The 23,604-nt window shown below is 32.4% G+C and overlaps 2 protein-coding genes across 5 annotated transcripts; one reads left to right on the top strand and one right to left on the bottom strand.

Moving 5' to 3' along the window:
- Positions 1 to 1,126: 1,126 nt before the first annotated feature.
- LOC115711167 (increased DNA methylation 3) lies at positions 1,127 to 12,272 on the top strand. 4 transcript variants are annotated; one of them, XM_061106638.1, is made up of 4 exons: positions 1,193 to 1,422; positions 7,501 to 7,851; positions 11,444 to 11,655; positions 11,848 to 12,272. In XM_061106638.1, exons 3-4 carry the CDS (start codon positions 11,487 to 11,489, stop codon positions 12,105 to 12,107), a joined length of 429 nt encoding a protein of 142 aa, XP_060962621.1. In that variant the 5' UTR covers positions 1,193 to 1,422; positions 7,501 to 7,851; positions 11,444 to 11,486; the 3' UTR covers positions 12,108 to 12,272. The 4 variants fall into 4 exon arrangements, with proteins under 4 accessions (XP_030495360.1, XP_060962621.1, XP_060962620.1 ...); XM_061106637.1 differs by having other exon boundaries at positions 7,436 to 7,851; XM_061106636.1 differs by having other exon boundaries at positions 7,418 to 7,851.
- Positions 12,273 to 12,963: 691 nt separating this feature from the next.
- On the bottom strand, positions 12,964 to 13,883 carry LOC115711158 (uncharacterized). Its single transcript, XM_030639494.2, has 2 exons — positions 13,752 to 13,883; positions 12,964 to 13,298 (listed from the first exon to the last, which is right to left on the bottom strand). The coding sequence occupies exons 1-2, from the start codon at positions 13,830 to 13,832 to the stop codon at positions 13,041 to 13,043; spliced, it is 339 nt and encodes a 112-aa protein (XP_030495354.1). The 5' UTR covers positions 13,833 to 13,883; the 3' UTR covers positions 12,964 to 13,040.
- Positions 13,884 to 23,604: the final 9,721 nt, after the last annotated feature.

Here is a 23,604-nt window from a genome sequence, read left to right as displayed (position 1 = left end):
TTTGTGTTTATTTCATGAATACTATTTTTTACCATCTAAGAAAGAAAGGAAAGTATTCATTCACAACAACAAATTGCTTATTTAATGATTCCATGCAGTCTCTGTACCATAAATTTTACAAGGCAAAATTTCTGAAAAACCAAGATGTCTCATGTTCATGTTGCTCATCCTATTGCTCATTATATCAAAGGTTCAGAATTCCTTGTTCTATGCCTTGACATGAAGTTGACCATATTTTATTCATTGTCAATCTTAGAAAAGAAAGTCATTGGGTTTTTGGTTGTCTTGATTTGAACGAGAGTATTTTATTTCTTTATAATTCACTTGAGGACTACCAAGATGAATGCTGCAGCATGGAACACCGCAACACCATGAAAGCGTATTCTGTTAGGCTCCCCTTATTCTTTGATCTTCTTGGTTTGTGGAAAAATAGGTCCACTGTTCTTAACTTGGGTTTTCATCGTAAAGCTCCACTTACAAAATTTGGTACATTGGGCAACCCACTTACAAAAGTTGGTACACTTTAATAAAATATGATGTAAGGATATTTTTGATTAATGGATACAAAAAAGAGGTATTCCTCAACTTATATTTTTTTATATTTGTGCTCTAATGCACAAAGTTCAAATTAGCTATAAAAATCAATATTACCATTAATGCTTATTCAAAATAATTAATTTTATTTATATTGTTTTAATATCTTATAAATATATCTTATTCAAAGTCAATGAATAATATTAATAAGTGCTAAAGTGGTAATTAAAAATGATAATATTAATTGCAGACTAAAATTTGGCCCATGCTATCTTTTGTGCCAAATTTGACACTTGGGCTAAATTTGGTACATATTTTACATCACCATTGAAATTAAGTTTTAGCAAAATATTCTAAAAAATAACAATACACTATATTTATAGTTCTCCATTGGAAATGCTCTTATAAAATTTAGCTCATATTATATTTTATGCTATTTTAGAATTAGAACTCATGACCTCTACTATATTTTATGCTAAATTTAGCACAACTTTTAATATATGAAATTTAAACCACCTTATCTAATACACGAATGATTGACACCTAATTCAATTTTTTTAAGATATGCGACACTTGTAAAATTAATTCATTATGGTGGGTTCTACTTCTGGATCATGCGGTGGTGACATCTCATCCTTGAGAACTATACGAACAGCCCACAAGGGTGTATTGAGCCCAAATATCGGCCCAAGTTCCAACCATACTTCTCAGACTCACCTCCCTGGCAACCTCTTGCCGCGGTCTATATATTTATAATATATGTGGGTGGAGTAGACGGCTATGGAGGTTGCTGTCATCTTCTTTAATACTCTCGGCGTCGCGGACATTGCTTGGTGTTTGTCGTTGCTGTTGTTTCATTAGCCGTCTCTCTTGAATTGTCACAGCAAGGTATTTTTCTTTTCTTTCTTTATTTGTTCCCCGGTAATGGGGTTTCTGTTCTTTAACTCTTAAAGAAGGAAAATATTCGTATGAAAACGTTAGTTATAGTTATAGTGTCTCTATTTGAATGTGGGTACGCTCTAGCTCTGATTTTTGTTCGTGTCGGTGATATTCCTTTTTATTTTGATCTATATAGCTCAACTAAGCTAGTTTTATAGAGTCAGCAACACTATTAGACCCTGCTAAATACCGTGTTTTGTAAAAGTGGGTCTTGTATTTCTTTCTTTTTTTACATTCATAATTGTTTCTTCTAAGTAATTCGGCTTGGAGTCTCTGTTTGATTTACTCTGTTGCCTGGATTGTCTTTATTAAAAGATGCTTCTACTTTAAAAGAAGCTCAAAGTATGGACTTGCTACATCAAAATAACATCCCTTGCAGTCTGGCTAATACATCACCTGATAACCACCTTTTTTTTTGCTTATTTTTATCTGGGTATGTACTTAGGACCTGATGTAACTTTTGATAACCCAAGAGGATCTGCATGTCAAACAGTATCTCTGGATTATCAAACATATAGATCAAGTAATTTAGGCTCATCATGTGTTAGTATAGCTTTTCTGAAGAATTTATATTACTACAGCTTAAGAAAAGCTCACCCTAGCCTGAGATTGAAGCCAAATATGTTGCTTAAGTATCTAAAGGGCACTAAAGACTGCTGGCACTTCACAAGACTTTTTCCTTACGATCTTCATGAACAGTGTTAATGATGTAACTAACAGTAATAACTTATATGGTTAGTTAAGTAGTTAGTTAATCTGTTGAGGTATTAGTCAGCTGGTTTAACAGCTTTGCTGTCTTCAAAATTCTGTTGTAATCTGCTACAGCCTTCTTGGCTTTCTCTTTATAAAAGCAAGTATTCAGCTTCTCAAATGCTACGCTTGAAAATTCACCATTCATTCTCTTGTCTTTTGCTTAACTTAGCTCAGCTTCAATATGGCATCAAAGCTATCTTGATCCGATTCCACCACAAAAAATTCATCTTCTCAATCCACTACTTTCATGAATGCCAATCAGTTTCCTAAAAATCTTCTTTTGTTGAATCTTCGTTCTTCATTTGGATCGAAGTAACTATACTTTTTGGTGCTCCTTAGTTCTACCAGTAGCGCGAGCCCATGGACTCGAAGGATATCTCCTTGGCACAATCCCTGCACCATCACCAATGGCTTGTAATATTCCTAACCTTGAATATTAAATGGATTTCGACTAGTTTCTAATGAGTTGGTTAATGAATTCGATTTTTGAACCTGTTGGGGGCATATCGTGAATGCACCACTTCAGTTGAGGTCTGGATTGCTTTCTCTCAACACTTTACAACAAAATCCCAAGCTCGATGGATGCAACTCAGATTCTTTCTCCAAACTACCAAGAAAGGCTTTTTTTCTATTGATGAGTACATCTTGAAGATGAAAACTATGCTGATGCTCTCTTTGCAGTTAATGAGCCTATAAAAGATGATGATTTGATCATTTATATTCTGAGTGACCTTGGTACAGAATATGAGCAATTGTTGTTCATCTCTCATGTCGAGCTTATTTTGTTTCACTGCAAGAAGTTCAATACTTATTGCAAAGTTATGAAGTTTGTATTGAACAAAATTCCATACCCTCCCTTGATGCTGTGTGAAGCAAATGAGAGAAAATGGTTTTTTTTTTTTCTGATGATTTATTTTAGTATATACAAAGGGTATATATAATACAATGTGAACACCTAGTAATACTAGAGTAAATGAAAAATGCATTAACTGTAAATTTAAAACTAATTTACAATTAGCTTGATTTTCTACACTCTCCCTCAAACTAGATATGTACTGAAAATTCCTAATTTTGAACTGAGTTCCCTAAAATTAGGACGATGGAGAGCTTTGGTTAAGATATCAGCTGCTTGTTGTCTCGAGGGAATATGCTTCAAGGTGTTGATCTTGTTTTCAATTTTCTCACTGATGAAGTATCGATCAATTTCTACATGTTTGGTCTTATCATGATAAACTGGATTCTTTGCTATTGCTATGGCTGATTGATTATCACAGAGAACATTTATTGGGCCTTCAAGTTTGATTTTGAGTTCATCGAGAAGACGTTTTAGCCACATTCCTTCACAAATTCCATGTGCTAAGGCATGAAATTCTGCTTCTGCACTGCTGCGAGCTACCATTTGTTGCTTCTTGCTGCGCCAAGATAAGAGATTTTCCCAAATGTAGGAGCAGTACCCAGAAGTGGATCGTTGGTCAGTGAAAGAACCAACCCAATCTACATCTGTGTATATTTTGAGATCCTTGTTGAGAGTGTTCCTGAACATTAACTCTTTTCTTGGTGTTCCCTTGAGGTACCTAAGAATTCGGTAGACTGCATCCATGTGTTCCTCAAAGGGATTATTGAGAAATTGGCTAACAACACTCACAGCGAAGCTTATGTCAGTCCGAGTGTGAGTTAGGTATACTAACTTTCCCACAAAACTTTGATAGCTTCCTCGATCAACTTTTGTTTCGTTTGTCTGTACTTCAAGTTTGGTATTATGGTCCATTGGAGTTTCACTTGGCTTGCATCTGATCATCCCAGTTTTCTGTAAGTGATCAAGGACATATTTTTGTTGAGTCACTGAGATACCTTGGTTGGATCTTGCTACTTCCATCCTTAAAAAATATCTTAATTGGCCTAGATCTTTAATCTCAAATTCACTGGAGAGAAGTTGCTTGAGATGAGAAATTTCTTGTATGAAATTACCTATAACCACAGTATCACATAAGCGATCAATGCTGTTAATTTTGCACCAACTGAGTGCTTTATAAACAAAGTATGATTTGATTGGTACTGAGTGTAATCATCTCTTTTCAACACTTTTGTAAACCTGTCAAACCAGGCTCGAGGGGATTGCATGAAGCCGTAGAGAGATTTTTTTAGTTTGCACACTTTTTCCTTTGAGAATCGCTCCTCAAATCTTGGAGGAATGTCCATGTATACTTCTTCCACAAGGTCGCCGTTAAGAAAATCATTCTCTACTTCAAGCTGGAATAAAGGCCATTCATTCTTGACTACAATAGATAAGAGATCTCGGATGGTGTTCAACTTAGCAACAAGAGCAAATGTCTCTTGGTAATCAATGCCATATGATTAGGTGAATCTTTTAGCCACTAATCCGTCTTTGAATCTTTCAATGCTCCCATCAGCCTTATACTCGACTAAGAAGATCCATTTACAACCAATTGTGCGTTTGCCATTAGACAGATCAGTGATGATTTACGTTTTATTCTTTTCAAGTGTTTTTATTTCCTCCATTGTGGCAACATTCCAATTGGGATCATGTAGAGCTTCCTGAATTGAATTTGGAATTTGAACTTGATCCAGAGTGGTGATAGTAGCTTTATAGGTAGGAGATAAGCTTGAGTAACTCAAATAGTTGTTGATGGGATGTTGAGTGCAAGAGCGAACCCTTTTCCTGAGAGCAATGGGAATGCTTAGATCGTCACACACATCTTCCATAATAGGTTCAGCTCGAGCATCTTCTTGTGTTTGTTCAAGAATGAATGGAATCGGATTATATTCTTGATTTTACTGAGTTTGAGTGGTAGCTTGTTCAATGTTTGCTAGATTCTTCTTTTTTCTTGAGTAAACTCGAATTTCTATGTTTGGAATGTGGACAGGATTTGAAAAGGTTGGATAAAGAGTTTTTGGCTCATGTGAATTGGCTAAAAGGTTGGGTTGGTCCTTGTTGATCGGAACAAAACTTAAAGGAAGGACTTAGATGAGGATTTCTTGGCTCATGTGATTTGACTGAATAGTTTGGAGTATGGGTAACAGAAGGATGAGTAGTTTTTGAAGCAATGGTGTTGTCAGAAGAAGAAGAATGAGGATCAATGAGTGAAACAAAAGGATGAGTAGTTTTTGGAGCAAGGGTGTTGTTAGGAGAAGAAGGATGAGGATCAATGAGTGAAACAAAGTCCAAATTTTGTAGTTCTTGATTATGATTCTTCATCCGAACTGCAAATTTGGGATAATAAGAATGTTCCTCAAAGAAAGTGACATTAATGGAGTTGAACACTTTTTGTGAAACAGGACAACAACATTTGTATCTTTTTTTATTAGATAAGTAGCTAAGAAGGATACATTTTGTGGCTCGAGCATCAAGTTTACTATGATGTGAGGAGTGAAGATGGACAAATGCAACACAATCAAAGATAAGAAAGAGAATTTGAGACACAAGATATGAGTAGGGATATCCTTCTAGAAAGATTTGCAGCAGAGTTTTGAATTTTAATACACGTGATGGAATTCTATTTATGAGATAGGTAGCTGTGAGAACTGTTTCACCCCAAAATCTTTTTCGAACATGGGATGAAAAGAGTAAAGATTGGGCTACCTCTAGTAAATGACGATTTTTGCATTCAGCCATACCATTTTGTTGTGGTGTGTCTACACAAGAACTTTGATGAACAATCCCATTGGATTGCAAATATGATCCAAATACAGAATTGAAGAAGTCACGAGCATTGTCGGTTTTTAACACTAATGTTTGTTTGAAATTGAGTTTGGATCTTTTTGTGAAAATTTTGTAAAATATGACTTGTTTTATATTTTTCTTTCATGAGGAATGTCCAACTGTGATCATCGGCTAGTAATAAAAACTAATGTGCCCAACTGATATTTTGGATGGTCCCCATATATCCCATGAATGAGTGAGAATGGGTGAGAGGGTTGATGAGGTCTTGGAATAAAAGAATGACGAAAATGCTTAGAGAATTGACAAATATCATACCTGAGAGATTGAGGATTTATATTGATTAATAAAAGTGGGAATAATTGTTTAAGATATACAAGATTTAGATGATCTAGACAGTAATGCCATAACATGATAGTACTGATTTTATTGGACTGATTTACTGAGGAAAGAGTTTGTTCTTGGGAGAAACAGCAATAATTTTCATGGTTGCACATGGGGTTGTCGATTTTTAGCAGATACAAGCCCTTACTGAACTCAACATAGTCAATCATCTTCCGTAATTCCACATCATGAAAACACAAAACTTAGCTGCAAACTTAACTTCACAATTAAGATCTTTACTCAATTTGCTTACAGAAAGTAAATTGCAATCAAGCTTTGGAACGTAAAGGGCAGAATTTTAGACAAGACTTGCTGCGGTTATAGTTCTAATTCCATCAATTCTTGAACACGAACCATCTGCTATGCGAACAGTTTTTTCATGAGAGCACTTAGAAAAGAAAATAGTGATTTATAACATGTCATATGGTCAGAAGCACCTGAATCCACAATTCGAGGGTCCTGAGGGGTTTGAATAACTTGACGTGCATGAGAGGGGTTTGAATAACCTGATGTGCATGAGTATTGTATTGTCTTGCGACTAAACAGACGACTCTTATGAGTTTTGTTCTGCCATGGAGAAAGACAACAAGACAAAACAGGTATAGAATCTTAGAGGAGACGAATAAAGAGAGGACATCGGAAAAACGTCGCTTGAGTCGGAGAAGAGAGAGATGAAGAAACTTGAGCGAGACGACGCAGAATAATGCTGTTGGAGACTGCCACGCGTTTACACACGTCGGCACGTGTAGAGAGTCGCGTCGGATGGAGGTGGCGCGTGGGGCCCATGCGCAGCTCAGATGGATGCCAGATTTTTGGGTTTTGCTGATCGGAGATGGGACAAGCTCCCTGAGTCAGAGTTGAAAATATAAAACTCCTTTTAATTAGTTTTCTAAGATAGTCTCCAAACCCTAATTTTAATAAGGGGAGGAATGAGAAAAATAATATCTTTGAGAAGCTTTACATGCTCTGATACAGTGGAGAAAATAAGAGAAAATGGTTTTTTTTTTTTGTTTTTTCTGATGATTTATTTTAGTATATACAAAGAGTAAATATAATACAATATGAACATTTAGTAATACTATAGTAAATGAAAAATGCATTAAATGTTAATTTACAACTACTTTACAGTTAGCTTGATTTTCTTAGCAAGCAAATCTTGCAAATATGTCTACTAGAGGAGGCTGAGGTTGATACAACAATTCTACTTGAAGGGATTCAAGAGGCAATTTCAGAGGTCATAAAGGTGATTATCTTGGTCGTGGCAATTCAAATGAAATTGGACGAGGTACTAAACCCACCCACCTGTCAACTCTGTGGACGCACAGGACGCACTGTTCAGAAGCAATTTCATCATTTTGACATCAATTTTCATGGTCGAGAAGCCACTTTCAGCACACCATCTCCTCCTTAGAATCCACCACAAGCCCTGGGTGCTTCACAAACCAATGACGCTAGTTAAGATGCTTGGTTTCTTGATATTGGAACCACTCATCATCTAACTGTAGACCCAAACAATCTTGCTTCAAGAACTGACTATAAAGGCAAGGGTAAGGTGATTGTAGGTAATGGCTTCTCCCTTCCTCTAGCTCATATTGGTTCAAATTTTCTTTTTTTGAAAAGGAGCATATTGGTTCAAACATTATTCTGACTTGTAATTAAGTTCAGTCTTTAGTGCTTAACGATGTCTTACATGTGCCCAATATTACTAAAAATCTTTTTAAGTATTTCTCAGTTTACAAAAGTTAACAATGTTGTGCTTGAGTTTTTCTTGTTTTATTATGGACAAGACCATGAGACAAGTTCTTCTTGAGGGTTCTCTTAGTAATGGTCTGGACAAGCTCATTGTCACAAATTCCAATTTCAAGTCCTCTCAATCAACTAATCAGTAGGCATGATTTCTTTCCAACACTTACATCCAAATTGTGCCTCAACTCCAGTTCACCCACAAAGTTCTTTTACTAGAGATAACTCTACTCTTGTTAATCTTTGGCATGACCAAGCCAAGACAATTCTAAATCAAGTTTTTTTTGAATGTAAATCCCCAGATTAAATTCAATGAAATTCCTCTTTGTAATGATTGTCAATATGGTAAATTGCACGGTTTTCATTTCCCTAGTTCTATTTCAAAATCTAGTTCTCCATTTGAGCTCATTCATTCCAATGTATACGGGTTCATTTTACACATCTATGCTTCAAGTATTATGCTAGTTTCATAGATAATTATACTTAAGTTTGTTTAGACTTTTCCTATGAAATGTAAGTCTAAAGTTCCTAAAATATTTACTGATTTAAATGCTTATATTGAAAAATCAAAAGTATCCAAACAGTAAATATAAAAGCATAGCATAGCATTATATTGAAAAATCAAAAGTATCATACTAACTCAAATTCAATAATAAAATATTAAAAATTAACATAATAGTAAATATAAAAGCATAGCATTTATTGTGATGTAAATTTTGCATCATGCTATATTGTGATATAAATTTGGATCACTTTTTGTTATGTGACAAATTTGCATTATAATTTGACACACCATTGGAGTAGACTTTTCATAAAATGAACTATATTTTGCATTTGCATCACTTATTTGCATCTTCAATTGCTCTAATGCACTTAGAGTATCCATACTCTCTTTTTTGAAATAGATAATATTACTGCCTCCAGTCCTCCTGTTGTACATTCCTGTTAGTCAAATCCTCTCCCAACAGGCTTTTCTCCTACTGATATTCCTTCTACTTACCCAATCAACTCGAGCTCCAGTTCAACCTCACAGTTTCTAGTCATAGTTTCACAAAATCCATTTCTTTGAGTTCATCTTTATCCCCTAAATATTTTTCCTTCTGATATTGCTAATATCTCTCCTGGTGTTCCTACATCATTAACTGCTCATCCTGCTAATCCTGCTCACGATCCAATCTCATCTGTTGTTCCTCACACTGTTAATCACCACTGATCACTAGATCTAAAGCAAGATTCACTAAACCTAGAGCCTTTCTTATCACTGATATTGGTTTTTCCTTGGGGCCAATGTCTGTTAAGCAGGCTTTACAAGATCCTCAGTGGACTCAGGCCATGAATGATGAGTATAGAAATCTTAACATTACTTGTACTCTTGTTCCCGCTACTCCCAATATGACTATTGTTGGCAGTAAGCGGGTCTATCGAGTTAAATAATAAATATAAAGCTGATGGTTCTGTGGATAGGTACAAGGCTCAATTAGTAGCAAGGGGTTTTCAACAAAAGTGCAAGCATTGACTTTTTTGTGACCTACAACCCTGTCATTAAGCCTTGTACTATTAAAGTGATCTTCACTCCAGCTGTCCCATTTAACTGGGAAATACAGCAAGTTGATGTGAATAATGCTTTCCTTAATGAAGAGGTTCACGAGAATGTCTATATGCATCAACCAAAGGATTTTCAAAGCAAGGAATATCCTCACCGTGTATGCCAATTAACATGGCATTGTATGGTTTGAAAAGGATGCCAAGAGCCTAGTTTGAGAAGCTCAAATCACTCAGTGGAGTTTAACTAATTCAAAGTCAGACACTTCACTGTTTTTTATACTAAAAAACAAGGCAAGTTTCTTCTTCTCTTAGTTTATGCGGATAACATTTTAATAACAGGAGTAGATGCATCCTTAGTTCATCGATTAATCACTGATCTCCACATTTATTTGCCTTGAAAGTTCTTGGACCAGTGAACTTCTCTTTTTGGGATTTGAGGTGTTTCGAAAGTCAACTAGTTTATATCTTACTCAATGTAAATACACAAGGGATTTGTTACACAAAACCAACACGCCTACTGCATAACAAATTTTCACACCTATGTATCCCTCTCAACTATCCATTAAAGGTGGTACGCTACTTGCTGACCCTTCTTTGTACAGGAGTGTTACAGTACCTAAAACTAACAAGGCCTGACATAGCTTTCTCTATCAACAGGCTAAGTCAATATTTAAAAGCGCCTACCACTGATCATTGGAATGCCTGTAAGAGAGTGCTACACTATTAGCTGGCAAAAGGCATCAAGGTTTGTCCTTAAAACCAGCAAAGTATCTTCAATTCCAAGGCTTCTTGGATGCTGACTGGGCCATCTCCACTGATGACCGTAGATCAACCTCTCGCTACTGTATCTTGTTTGGTGGAAACTTGATCAATTGGTGCTCCAAAAAGCAATCAGTTGTGGCCCGTTCAATTACTTAATGTGAGACAAATTCTTTAGCCTTGGCAACAACTGATATAATTACAATTCTCAGTGAGCTTGAAGTTCAGCTGCATCAATGTCCAATATTGTGGTGTGATAATTTATGAGCTATCTCTCTGGCTTCAAATCCTGTTTTCCACGCTCAGACCAAGCATATCGAGATAGATTTGCATTTTGTTCGTGTTCAGAGTTTGTCCAAAGCTCTTGAACTTTGATATGTTCCATCACACTTTTAGATTTGCTGACCAAACCTCGCTCTCATTTGCTCACTTTCATTCTTTGTTTTCCAAGTTGACACTCTGTATTCCTCTGTCTTTTGGGGGGGATGTTAATGATGTAACTAACAGTAATTATTAATTTTGTTAGTTAAGTAGTTAATCCGTTGAGGTATTAGCTAGCTGCTTTAACAGCTTTGCTATTTCTTTAAAATTCCTTTGTAATCTGTTACGGCCTTCTTGGCTTTCTCTCTATAAAAGCAACTCTTCAGCTTCTCAAATGGTGAGCTTGACAATTCACCATCTGTTCTTTTTCATATTTATTTTCAGCCTTTTGGTAAGGTAAGCTTTCCTGAGCTTTAACAAACAGATATGGTATCCTGCAAGCTTTAGGCATTTTTATTTATGATCCTATTATATAAAGCATGGATGGAAATGATTTAAAAAAAGTTGAGTCTTTATCTTCTACAAGTGTTCTCAAGATAGAAATGAACGAGTTATTTCATTGAAAAGTAATACACCTATACACTAGTAGGAAAACTATTATAGGAAATTATACAATTGGGAATAGTGATACACCTATATATACACACAACTTTGAAAACTAATATAGGAAATTATACAATTGTATTCTTGAATTGTTAGTTTTGCAATAGCAACCTCAGGACTTAGAAGTATTGATACATCATCAGGCATATTAGCACTAGTTGCTTATTATTTGGATATATGCAGGTCAGTCATCTCCAGAATTATAAGGAAACATATCTTTGGTAGCATGGATGAGCAAAAGTTTGCTGACAATCCTCAGTTGAAGCCGTCCGTAATTCTCACTGGAACTGCAAAGCAAGGTAGCGCTGGGCCTTCAGTTGGTCTTGTTGATGTTGGTGAGAGTGAAGGTGCTTACCTTTTCAGAGTTGCACTTCCTGGTATCAGGAAAGATCAAAGTAAGTATTCGGGTATTCATCATTGAATGTGCTCCCTTTAAATTCCTTGCTTTCTCAGATGATTTTTAATTGACTTGGATTAATATTTTAGATTAAAAGTATGCTAAATGAAGTTTATGAGATTCTAATTTATGTTTCATCTCAATGCGGTATTGGATAGAGAAGTGACCCCCAAGTTTAATGTTTTAACAGGCAACATAAAATGTGAGATTCAACGGGATGGAAGAGTCCATATTGAAGGGGTGATAAATGATGTAAGCCTTTTGAAGGATTCACCAACTGTGTACCATATGAAAGTTCAGCAACTCTGTCCTCCTGGACCGTTTACCATTTCGTTTAGCCTGCCAGGTCCTGTTGATCCCCGTTTGTTTTCTCCTAGTTTTCGACCTGATGGTATATTGGAAGTGGTGGTTATGAAGCACAGAATAATACCTCCAGAAGAACTTCCATGAACATTTTGTAGTTTGTAGTTTTCATGAACCTCCACAAGAATAATACCTCTCTCCCTCTCTTAGAAAATAAGTTTGTAGTTTTTTCTAGAACTTCTTTTATTATAGCCAAGTTGCAAAGACTACTGTATATAAATATATAAGAAAAGGATTGCTGCACTTTATCAATGTTGTGACTACTTTATTTTCTTTAATTAGCGTTCGCAAGTACCATATCTGTCCTAGGGGTGCAGGTTAAAGGTGTTTTAATAAGCTAATTTAATGATTGCGTATAAATAAGTTATAAACCATTTAATTTTTTTTGTTGTACAACTTAACTCTACTTAGTAGAATAATATAAGAGGTAAGTTGAGTTGGATTCATTATATTATAAACAAGATGAAATTATTGAATTTAGTGCATACACAAAAAAGTAATATATATATATAAAAAAGTAGTATTGTGTGAGAATTAATAATAGCAATTAATTTTTATTAGTGGTAGAAATAATAAAGTAACTATAGACTATATTTAATTAATGATTGTTTTGATTAATTCAAACTTAAGGTTATCACAATATAATATATGATAACATAAAATATATTTTATAAATGTAAAATATATTTTATGTATAAAAATTGTCTTAAATTTATAAGATCTTTTAAGAAATAGATTAGTTTAGGTTATATAAAATTAAAATATGTCCAACCCATAAAATTATGGCCTATCAGCCTAGCCTACTCTTAACATAACTTTTTATTATAAAAAATGGATTGAGTTAGTCGGTTGAGTGGTTTGGCTAATCTGTCGTACTAGTCTTATAACCAATCTAACGTCAAGAAAAGTGAAATAATTAAGAGTTAATAATTAAGAGTTGCAATTCAATCAAGATTTTGATTTTATTTCAATCCATGCATAAGAAATATAAGCTTGGTTGATACATTCAGTGGGATGCAGTCATTTTGTTGTCTTATCTTGGCCAGTCCCGGAAATCATACCCTTGGCTGATTCAAGGGTCTTTGAAACAGCTGCAGCTGCCCCAGCCAAGATGCCATCGCCACCCCCACAGCTTGCAGCATTGGGTTCCTTTCTAGTCAGGTGAATCACCTGTACGCCTTTCTTAGTAGGTTCTTTGCCTTCTTCTCCTGGCGGTGTTTGGTAATCAAATGTCTCCACCTTTTCAACTCTTGTTCCTTCGGTTAACTCTTCCTTTCCCTGCAATAACCAAAACACACAGGGTTCGTTTCTTACCTGTATTATTGTATTGTATTTGTATATATGTTGATGCAAATCAATACAATTAATTGGTGAAAAGAAAAATATACAACTTATTACCAAACGTAACATATTGCTATTAATTATATTAAAATAGAGGGTAGTTCTTGGAGAGTAACAGTGCACTCCTCTCGTTTTTCTTAAGTTTTAGTATTTTCAATTTTGTGTATGCACCGTAGACATCTCCTAAAATATATTATACAATTTATTATATATCATATATTAGATACAAGCAAGCAAGCAAGCAGACATAATAAACCATAATATATATGTATATACATGTCTTTATAATAATTAAAATAAAGGGTCGATCGATGAAAGAACACGAGTTTTCATTCAAACAACAAGATTATATGCATGGAAAGAGAAAAGAAATAAAGTTGAGTGTTTTACTCTTGAAGTGTTCATGTTTGCAGGATCCAAGTGAAAGCCCTCAACGCAATCAGTCTTTGCTGTAGAATTCATTGTGTCCATAGGATTGTCTTTGTAGCTTATCTCAATTTGTTATCTTTCTAAGGAGTTGATCAAAATCGGACACGTGTTGTATGAGGTGCAATTGCATGACACGTATCCCAAGGGTTTGCACGTGGCTTATTTAGTCTTTCCATATTTGGTTAGAAGATAATGACATGCTAATTGCCAAAAATTGGGATATTTTCGTACAGATACTTCCTAATATTATTTAGAGTGGGATATAACTTCGCTTTGCGTGGTTATTTACAAATTTTCTTATATATTTTTTGTAGTGATAGTCTTTTTTGAAATGATTATTTAGTAATAATTTAGTAATTATAATCTTCCTAATACATAGAGTAGGATATAAATTGCACCGTGGTTATTTATAAATTAACTAATATATCCGTTCTTCACGTCGTTAATTTAATTTTTTTAGTATTATAATAAATAGTTACTTAAAAATATAATTCTGTTATATAATAAAATAATAAATATATCATCTTATTTTATATTATTATTAATAATTTTATTTATTAAAAACTAAATGTACAATTATATTAATTATTATTTAGAATTATTTATAAAGAAGTTTAAAATTTATTATATGTATTTTAAATTACTTTGTTAAAAAAAATTATTTTTATAAACAAAAATAAATAGGGTGATGTAGAAAAAATTACGGTGTTCCCATAATGCATTATTTTTATATCTCAAATATTCAAAACTATTGTTATTATTGTATCTCACTTGTTGTCTCATTGTATCTCACTTATTTTCATCACATATCTCACCTGTTATCAACACTATATCTCATCCATTGTCATTACCGTAGTTCACTTGTAGTCGTTGTTGAAATATGTTTTACCAGGATCTAAATTTACTAACAAGTTTGTTTCAATAACATCTTAATATGAATTTCTAAAAAATGAAATTAAACACATATAAAGCTTCAGAAAACTTTACATTGGGTGCAGCGGAATAATATGTCTCCTTCCACTCAGATCTCTAACCCTTGTATCCTGTCTGTCGCAGAGTATCACCAAGATCTGAGTCCGAATGTCCTTCTCTTCAATCTAGATTCTTCACAATCTTCCACACTATGATTGAGATACCACTTGATGTGTGTGGGCACTCACTCTATCACTCAAGGGTTCAAATTTTTGAAGAAGAAAAGAGAGGGGAAAAGGTTCGACAATGACTATAGAATAGGAGGCTCAATTTTATTTGAAGACAAGAAATTTCATCCACATCATCTATTAAGTGTGAGCCATCACTATCTATTTATAGGTAGCCACTAGGTTTAAGTTAGGAATTATTAGGCATTAAAATAATAGAAAAAATAGGTGTAAAATACTCTCTATAGTGGTCAGCCATGGGTTAATGGGCCCCACTTAGGTATTTTTCTATTTTTGACAATTTTTCTTTATTTTCTCAAAAACGCTAATTTTTCAATTCTAACAATTTAAATGCCAAAAATAATTATTCAATAATTAAAATTAATTATCAAATAAAATTGCCATTTAATATATTTATTAATTAGACTTAATAAAGTCTTCCAATTAATAAATAAAACCTAGAATCTTTTCTTCACAATCAAGCCCTTGCTTAGTGAAAATTCATAAACTAGACATAGTCTAATTTTAGAATTATAATTGATTAATTAAAATCAATTATCTGAGTCTTACAAGCAGTATGGTCTCAACTAGTATGGGGACCATGGGCCTATACAACTGAGCTTCCAATAAGCCGAACTAATATTTACCAAGTAAATTCTTTAACTTATTAATTTCTTGCTGCATCCACTCATAGAACGTGGAATGACACTCTCAGTCATATAGAACACTCTATATGTTCTACCATATAGATACGCTATCAACATTTAACCATCGTTATTATCTCAATAATCAAAGATCCTCTATGGATGATTTACACCGAGTAGGAATAAATTTACCGTTTCACTCCTCAATATATTTTATCCTTAAAACACTTAACTTCCTGTAAATGATATTTTAGTGAAATATAATCACTGAAATAAGAGCTCTTCCATTTACCTCTATTAAGCCAAGCTCGAAGGAAATCATTGTTTCACTTCTTTGTCCTAAAAGAAGCTATAGATTCCATATCTATGTTTAGCGCTCCCACTCAATCACACTATCATGTTCTCAAAATGTATGTATCACCCTGACCATAAAGTAGGTTTAACTAACAAATCAAAGAACATGAATAACACTCCTGAGATTGAACCTAAGCATATAAGGATTAAGATATTTTGATCTAAGATCAACTAGTGATATTGACTTAGAAAGATACAACAGTAAGATTATAATATCTTAACCAAGATCAATATCGGTCCAGTCCAATGTATACTCCATACATTCGAAACTAGTATACTTTGCCAAGGTTCTTGAAGGAACATCATAACACTTATGCAAAGTGTAAGTACACTTCATCGCTGATTATCACATCAGTGTAAATCCAAAGCACTGATGAAACAGGGACTTTGTCTTTCGAAGCATATAATCACAATCACATTCCACTGTGTTGACATCACTGTAATTGTAAATGACTATATGTTCTGGACTTAACAGATTTTGTATATATATTAAACCACAATCATGAAAACTACATGTAAACATAGATGACTTCTAATCTTTTATTGATAACAAATTAGATTAGATTGAAATGGGTTTTATTTAGGGCATAAAATCCCAACAAACTCCCACTTGCACTAACATAAAACAAGTTGTGCATTTCAATCAATCTATTGTCTTGATCTTCATATCAAGTGTAGTATATTTGACTCAACCCAAAATTTCTGAAACCATGTTCATAAAACATTATGCAACATTATTTGCTATAAGCATTACTCATCAAGGGATACTGAAATCCTTACTGCTTATTAAGTACATCTGAATAAACAGAAGACATATCTCTCATTCTTCTAAAGAATGAATAGAGATAACAGTGTAGAATTTTCTTCAGTTGAATAACTTTCTGGTAATTTTGAATTTATAAAGTTATATATCTTCACTGATGGAGCTTGAATTATTATAGATGGGTTTTAACACTCCTTTAGAATAACTCCTCCACACCCAGAGTAACCACCATCTCGGATTCTTTATGAGTTGGTGTAGATATAAGGACTTCTAATATATACATCCCTATTATCTAACATATAGGTCACTTTATAAATCTTTCTTGACTGTCCCTTAATGTTCCATGTTTGATTACATCTCAGATGACTCCCACTCAATAGTAAGAGTCTAGTTAAATTCATACATAGTAGTACATTTAACCTCTTACTATTGTTTGAGGGATATCTTGTTGTGACATATTATTTTAGTCTGAAAGTGTAAGTTCCTACTAGACTAAGTCATCAACATAGCAATCTAGTATTAGCATTAATGCAAAATACTTGCTTAAGATTAAGTAATCATTAGAGATACCATAAAATTTTATGAGGATTAGGAATTTTTGCCCAAGTCATTAGAATAGACTATGCAAGAATTCTACTATCTTATTCTCATAATCCTGATAAGTTATTTCTATCCTTATGAATGGTTAGATTTACTTTCTCAGTAGTGTTCTAAAGTTCTTATCACAAGTGTCAACCAAATGAAGATGGGTTTAGAATTTTTAAAATTCTCCCACTCAAATAAGGTAGTGTGATACAATGTCAAAGAACTTTATTGGTATCCATTTCTATTACAACAGTAAATATTAAATGGAACATAAATAAAGATCAAGAATATATTATGATAATTGGCTAATTTATTATATTACATCCATGTTTAAAAAAATGTGTGACAAAGAGTACTGTGGTGTATTGAATATAGTCTAGAGTTCACAATGAACTATATATTTCAATAGTATAGTCCACCCCTAAGTATGTAGAGATTATGATCCACCCCTAAGGGATATAGAGATCATGGTCCATCTCTTAGTGATATAGAGATCATGTGGAGTTATGAATATAATCCAGAGTTCAATAGATATAAAAGATCGTTGAATTGCATGTTAATCTTAACTTTTTCCACCCATATCAGATCAAAGATCTTTCTATTAAACTAATTCTTAATAATTGTTATAGAATTAACAATTATTCATAAACATAGAATTTAAATTCTAAGTATTTATGTAGTATTTACTCTTTGCAGAGTTGAATATACTATAGAATTTGTATCAATAATAAAACACATACACATACAAATATAAAAACATAAAAATATAATTGGTACTGGCATACACAAGATACAGTAAATGAAGCTCAATTCATAAATGCAATTCATTTTTCAAACATAGAAAACTTTATTATAAAATTCTCCAAATAAAAGGAATTGTCTGCAACAATATGAAAAATAGGGAATAAAAATCCCAAACTAATAATTGAAATCCAAATTTTTCTGAAACTAAAACAATTAATTCAAAAATAATAAAAGAAGTTTTCAAGCTTCATCTTCATCTTGGACTATCTCCATCCATCTGTCCAACCATTCGATTCAACTCGCTAAGATAGCATCTGAGTTCAAGCAGCTGGAGCTGAAATAAGAAGAAAAACAAACAAACATGGTTAGTAGGTCTAGAATTAATAATCCAAGTGGATAATAATTCTCTAAAACTCATGAGTTTATAAGAAAAGAAATACCTTGTTTCTTTCCTAGAAATTTAGGGCATTAGGGTTTCCAGTGGCCCTTTTCATTGCAATAGAATCATTTTTCTTTTGGTATATCACCAGTAGTAGCAGCCTTTTTCTTTTTAACTGTTTTCACAGCTTGAACAAGCTTCTTGCTATTCTTCCACTTCTTCTTGTTCTTGGGTTTGGAAGTAGAGGCAAAGTTTTCCTCAGCCTTAGCCGCCCCATTGGCATTCCCAGAATTATGAGCTTTAGATCCCTTTTGCTGTGGTCCTCCAATCAAATTTTCAAATGTCTGAAGGTCGTTAACCAACTCGTGAAAGTCTTGTTCCTTCTTATTCATGACATAATTTGAAGTGTAAGGTAGAAAGGCTAGAGTCAGACTATTCAAGATTAGACTTACTTGAGTTGTCTGATCCATAACAGCTCCATGATTCTGAGCTTCCTGAAAATAACTTGCCATTTGGAGAAGGTGATCACGCACGTTCTGATGAGGATTCATTCGTGCATTGATGAAATTCCTTGTCGCTTCAAAACGAGATTGGATTGATGCCATCCCGAATAGTCTAGTTAACTGGTTCATGATTTCTGCAGCCGTGTCAGTGTTGGCAAACCTCGTTTTCAAGGTGTCAACCATGTTGGAAAGCATGAAGTATCGAGCTTTGTTGTTGGCATTCTGCTAACGCTCGTACTTCTCCTTTACAGCTTTGGTTGCGTTATCACCCGGCTGCTCAGGAGACGGTTCAGTTAACACAAACAGGGTATTTTCACCAATTAGAGCAATGTTAATGTTCTCTCTCCATTTGGGAAAGTTAGATCCATTCAGCTTATTATCAGTGAACAGTGACACCATAGGGTTGGTCATTGTCATGTTGGATACTACAAATAACAATAAATAGAATTCAAGTAAGGTTCAACACAAAATCTCATTGAAAAATTATTAGCACATAGCAAGTAGGAATGACAAGTGAAAATACTAAAACATATAATCCTAAATAATTTCCAAGGTTTTCAACAAATTGATATCAGTGTCCCGTTTAGGCAAGAGTCAAAGTTACCATCCATTGAATAGAGTTGTCAGCTCATCTAAAATGATAAACATTCTAGCAACCTTTTTATTCGATCAAGATGAGAATCCAGCGTTGTCTCGTTTAGGCGAGAGTCAAGGTTATTCTCTCTTATGAGCTTCTACCGTTGTTTTATACTTTTGTAAGCCTTACTAATAGTCGCCACCATTAGGGTGATCCATACTAAAAATAAACACTTACAAATAGTACTTATCTTTCGAGATTCTACGGCGTTCAATTTCTAATGAACGTTCCTCCATTAGGGAGGATTACTCACTAAAACCATAACTATGCAGAACCAACAATAGAGATCGAATATCCTAATAATAGTAAAGCTCATTATTTAAAATGTATTTTCTTCTAATATTATTTCAATCTATTTATTTTTAAATATATATTATTTTATTAAAATTTCCAATTTAGAATAAAATTCTAAATATAAATTTTAATTTAATATTTATAAAATTATACTTAGATGGATATAAAAATAAAATGAATTATTTCTATCTTTGTAATAATTTTCAATAAATATTTAGAAAATTATTCAATTAAAGTTGTATCAAAATTAATTTAAATTAATTTCTAACTCAAATTTAATTTTCTATAAATATATATTGCATTTCGCAAGTGTATTTAAAATTAAATACAATTTTTTGAAATGCTATAAAATAAAATAAATCCTGAAAAATTATTCTAATTTTATGTTGGTCCAAAATTAATAAAAAAATTAATTTTCAACTAAAATATAATTTTCCTATTTAATTAAATATTAAGAAAATTTAAAATATTTAAGTATCATGATGAAAATAAACTTAAATATTAATTTTCTTTTAAATTAAATATTACTAGAAAAATACTTCAAGCAAAAAAGATAATATCTATCTAGACTTTCATTGACTAATTAATTCATTTTCTAATTATAATATATTTTAATTCATTTATTTTTATTTAATCATTAAATGAAAAAATCATTGATTTAAGTTGATCCAAAATTAATTAAAATAAATAATTAATTTTCAACTTTAATTTATTTTTCAAAAAAAATTCAAAATTTCTTACATTATAAATGCAATTTCGAAATTAATGATTAACAAAATAAAATAAAATATATTTTAAAAATTATTCAAATTTAAGTTGTTAAAAAAAAAATCTCCAACTTAAAATAATTTTCTATTTAATTAAAATTCATGAAAATAATAATATTTAAGTATCATGATGAAAATCAACTTAAATATTTAATCTTCAATTTAATTAAATGTATTAAATACAAGAATTAAATAATTAAGTTTAAAAGAAACTTAATTATTAATTCTAATTTAATACTAGGAAAATATTTTTAAATTAAGTTGGTCCAAAATTAATTAAAATAAATAATTAATTTTCAACTTAAAATATTTTCCTAATTAAATATTAGAAAAAAATAACTAGTACTAGAAATAACTATATAGAATATATTTCAATTAACTAAGTATTTTTCTAAAATTAACTTTAAAATATTAAATGAAAAATAAATTTCATATATTTTAAAAGTTAATTATGTTGCTAATTCAATTTTAATTAGGTTAGACTAATATAATTAACCTAATACAATTATTTAAATAAGGAAAATGGGCCTTCACACTTGGGGTGGTTCATGTGGGGGAGGGCTCGGTTCAGTATGTCGTACCCACTGCTATTGGCTCCCTAACTCTCACACAAGGCCCAAAGGAGAGGAATTTAACCTTTAAATAAACAATTGTTATTAATTGAATAAGCCCAATTCTAATTGGACCTAAATAAAATTACCTAAGTGAAATTTTATTTTAGCAACCTAGTCCATTTACTTAGTAAAACTTAAATGGGCTTCCTATATGCATCTAAGCCCAATAGCAAACATATAGGCTCACACATGTCAAATAATTTGGATGGGCCCTATCATTTTACTAGGTTTACACAGATGAAAAAAATTGCAAAATTTATCTGTTACAAATTATTTATAAGATCTATTGACAATTGGACTATGATTAAAATCAAATCATTGGATCTGTCAACAAGTTAATCATAGGCATTTAGATCAAATAAATAATAGGTTAGTAAGTTTTTCTTTTTTGAATATATATAATATAATAATCAAACAATACAAACAAACAAGTAACTGATCTGGAAAATCTAGAAAGTAGGTTAAAATATCTCAATTTTAAATTTAAAAAAAAATTAAAATTTAAAATAAATATCTTAACTAGAATTTAAATTTAGGTTGTTAGAGAATATTTTAAAAAATTCAAAATTTAACAAACTCTTAAATTTCCTAAATCCTAAGTTAAAATAAAAAAATATCAAACCAACTTTTCAAATTTCAAGTTTATTCAAAAATTTAAATTTGTTTAAATTTCTAATAAGATAATATAATATTATATCTTGGATATTAAAACTAGATATTCCTAATATTATATTCTAAGTCTTATAATTTAATAAATTCAAATATTACAAAATAAACTATTTGAAAAATAAGATATTTTTATATGGTTAGAATATTTTCAATTTTATTAAAAATAATAAAATAAAACAAGTTTGAAAAAATTTATAGTTTGAAAACCTAAAAATTTCTATTCAAACCTAAACTAACCAATTTTTCAAATCTTCATGTTATTTTGCCAAAATATAATTTTAATAAAAAAATGTCTAATAAGATAAAATGTTAAACCTAATATATTCCTAATCTTATAATTTTAATTAATAAAATATATTTCAAAAATAACAAATTTGAAAAAAAAATAATACGGTTAGCAAATTTTGAAATTTGAACAAGATTAGTTAAAAAAAAAATTAATATCTAAGTAAGATCATTCAAATTTAATAAATAAAATTTAATATCTGATCTTATAATTAAAATAAATGAAATAATCTAAAATTTCAAAATTAACCATAAGACTATTTTTGTGAGAAATCAAATTTTCAAAATTCAAAGCCTACTAATATCTAAAACTAATTTTAATTAATTAAAAAAATTAATAAAAATTAATTTTATTCTGAAAATTAGATTTTTAATTGAAAATTCAGATTCTACACAAAATTCTACCAAAAATTGGCTTTTGTTTCAATGAAAAACAATTTTTGAATCAAAAGATATGAAGAAAACAAGTTTGAGGATTGCATACCCCTGCGCGCGCGGAAAGGGGAGAATCAGCCGAGACAGAGGCTGCAAGCAGCCTCATTTGATGGAGGGGCACGGGCGTGAGAATCCATTCAGACAGGGGCTGTGTCCGAGAAACCTCGGTCAGCGCCTTTTCTGAACGAGCGGCTGTCCGAGCGTCCCAAAGCCTCGTGCGCGCGCGTGTGTACATTCAAATCCTCATATTTTCGTTCAAATTTAAAAAATCATAACTAATTCATAAAAACTCCAAATTAGGTTTTGTAAAAGCCTAAATTTATTAATTTTTGGTCTACTTTCCAGAAAAAATAATTCTAGATTGAAAAAAAAATATTTCAGTAACATACATTGTAAAGACTCGGTTTGACCGAGTCAAATTTGTTTATATATATGTAAAATAATAATAAAATAATATATATATGTATATTAAAAAAAAATTGAAATTATATACAGAACGTTTTTCTCTCTCTCTCTCTCTCTCTGTCTATCTATCTATCTTTCTTTCCTTCTCTCTCTTCAAATACGAAAAGAAAAATAATAACCCATAAACCTCCATAACCACCACCACTCCGGCGACCTATCTCCGGCCACCGCCCGACCTCACGCGCCAGACTACTCCGACCTCCTAGTGCCGGCGACCTCACACCCCAAGCGGCGCCGCTCCTCTCGCCGTCGTTAGCTTAGGATCGCAAGTCAAAGTTTGGGGTTTCAAACTTTGAACGGGTTTTCCGGTCACCTTCGGCGTTCGTTTGACGAGAGGTTTTCACCACTACACTCAGCTCGTCGAGGAGAACAACCTACACTAAACCATTTTTCCCGGTTCACAACTTTTTCCGGTGACATTTTTGTAGCTCCGCCCCTTTCCGGCGACTTTCCGGTGACCTCGTGTACCGTTTTGACAAACGGTTGGCATGAGTGTGATCTACTCGTCGAGGTGGTCGTTTTGATATATACTACTCC

This window comes from Cannabis sativa, chromosome X, assembly GCF_029168945.1.
Source record: "Cannabis sativa cultivar Pink pepper isolate KNU-18-1 chromosome X, ASM2916894v1, whole genome shotgun sequence".
Taxonomy (NCBI): Eukaryota; Viridiplantae; Streptophyta; class Magnoliopsida; order Rosales; family Cannabaceae; genus Cannabis; species Cannabis sativa.
This window is presented reverse-complemented; position numbering and strand designations above follow the sequence as displayed.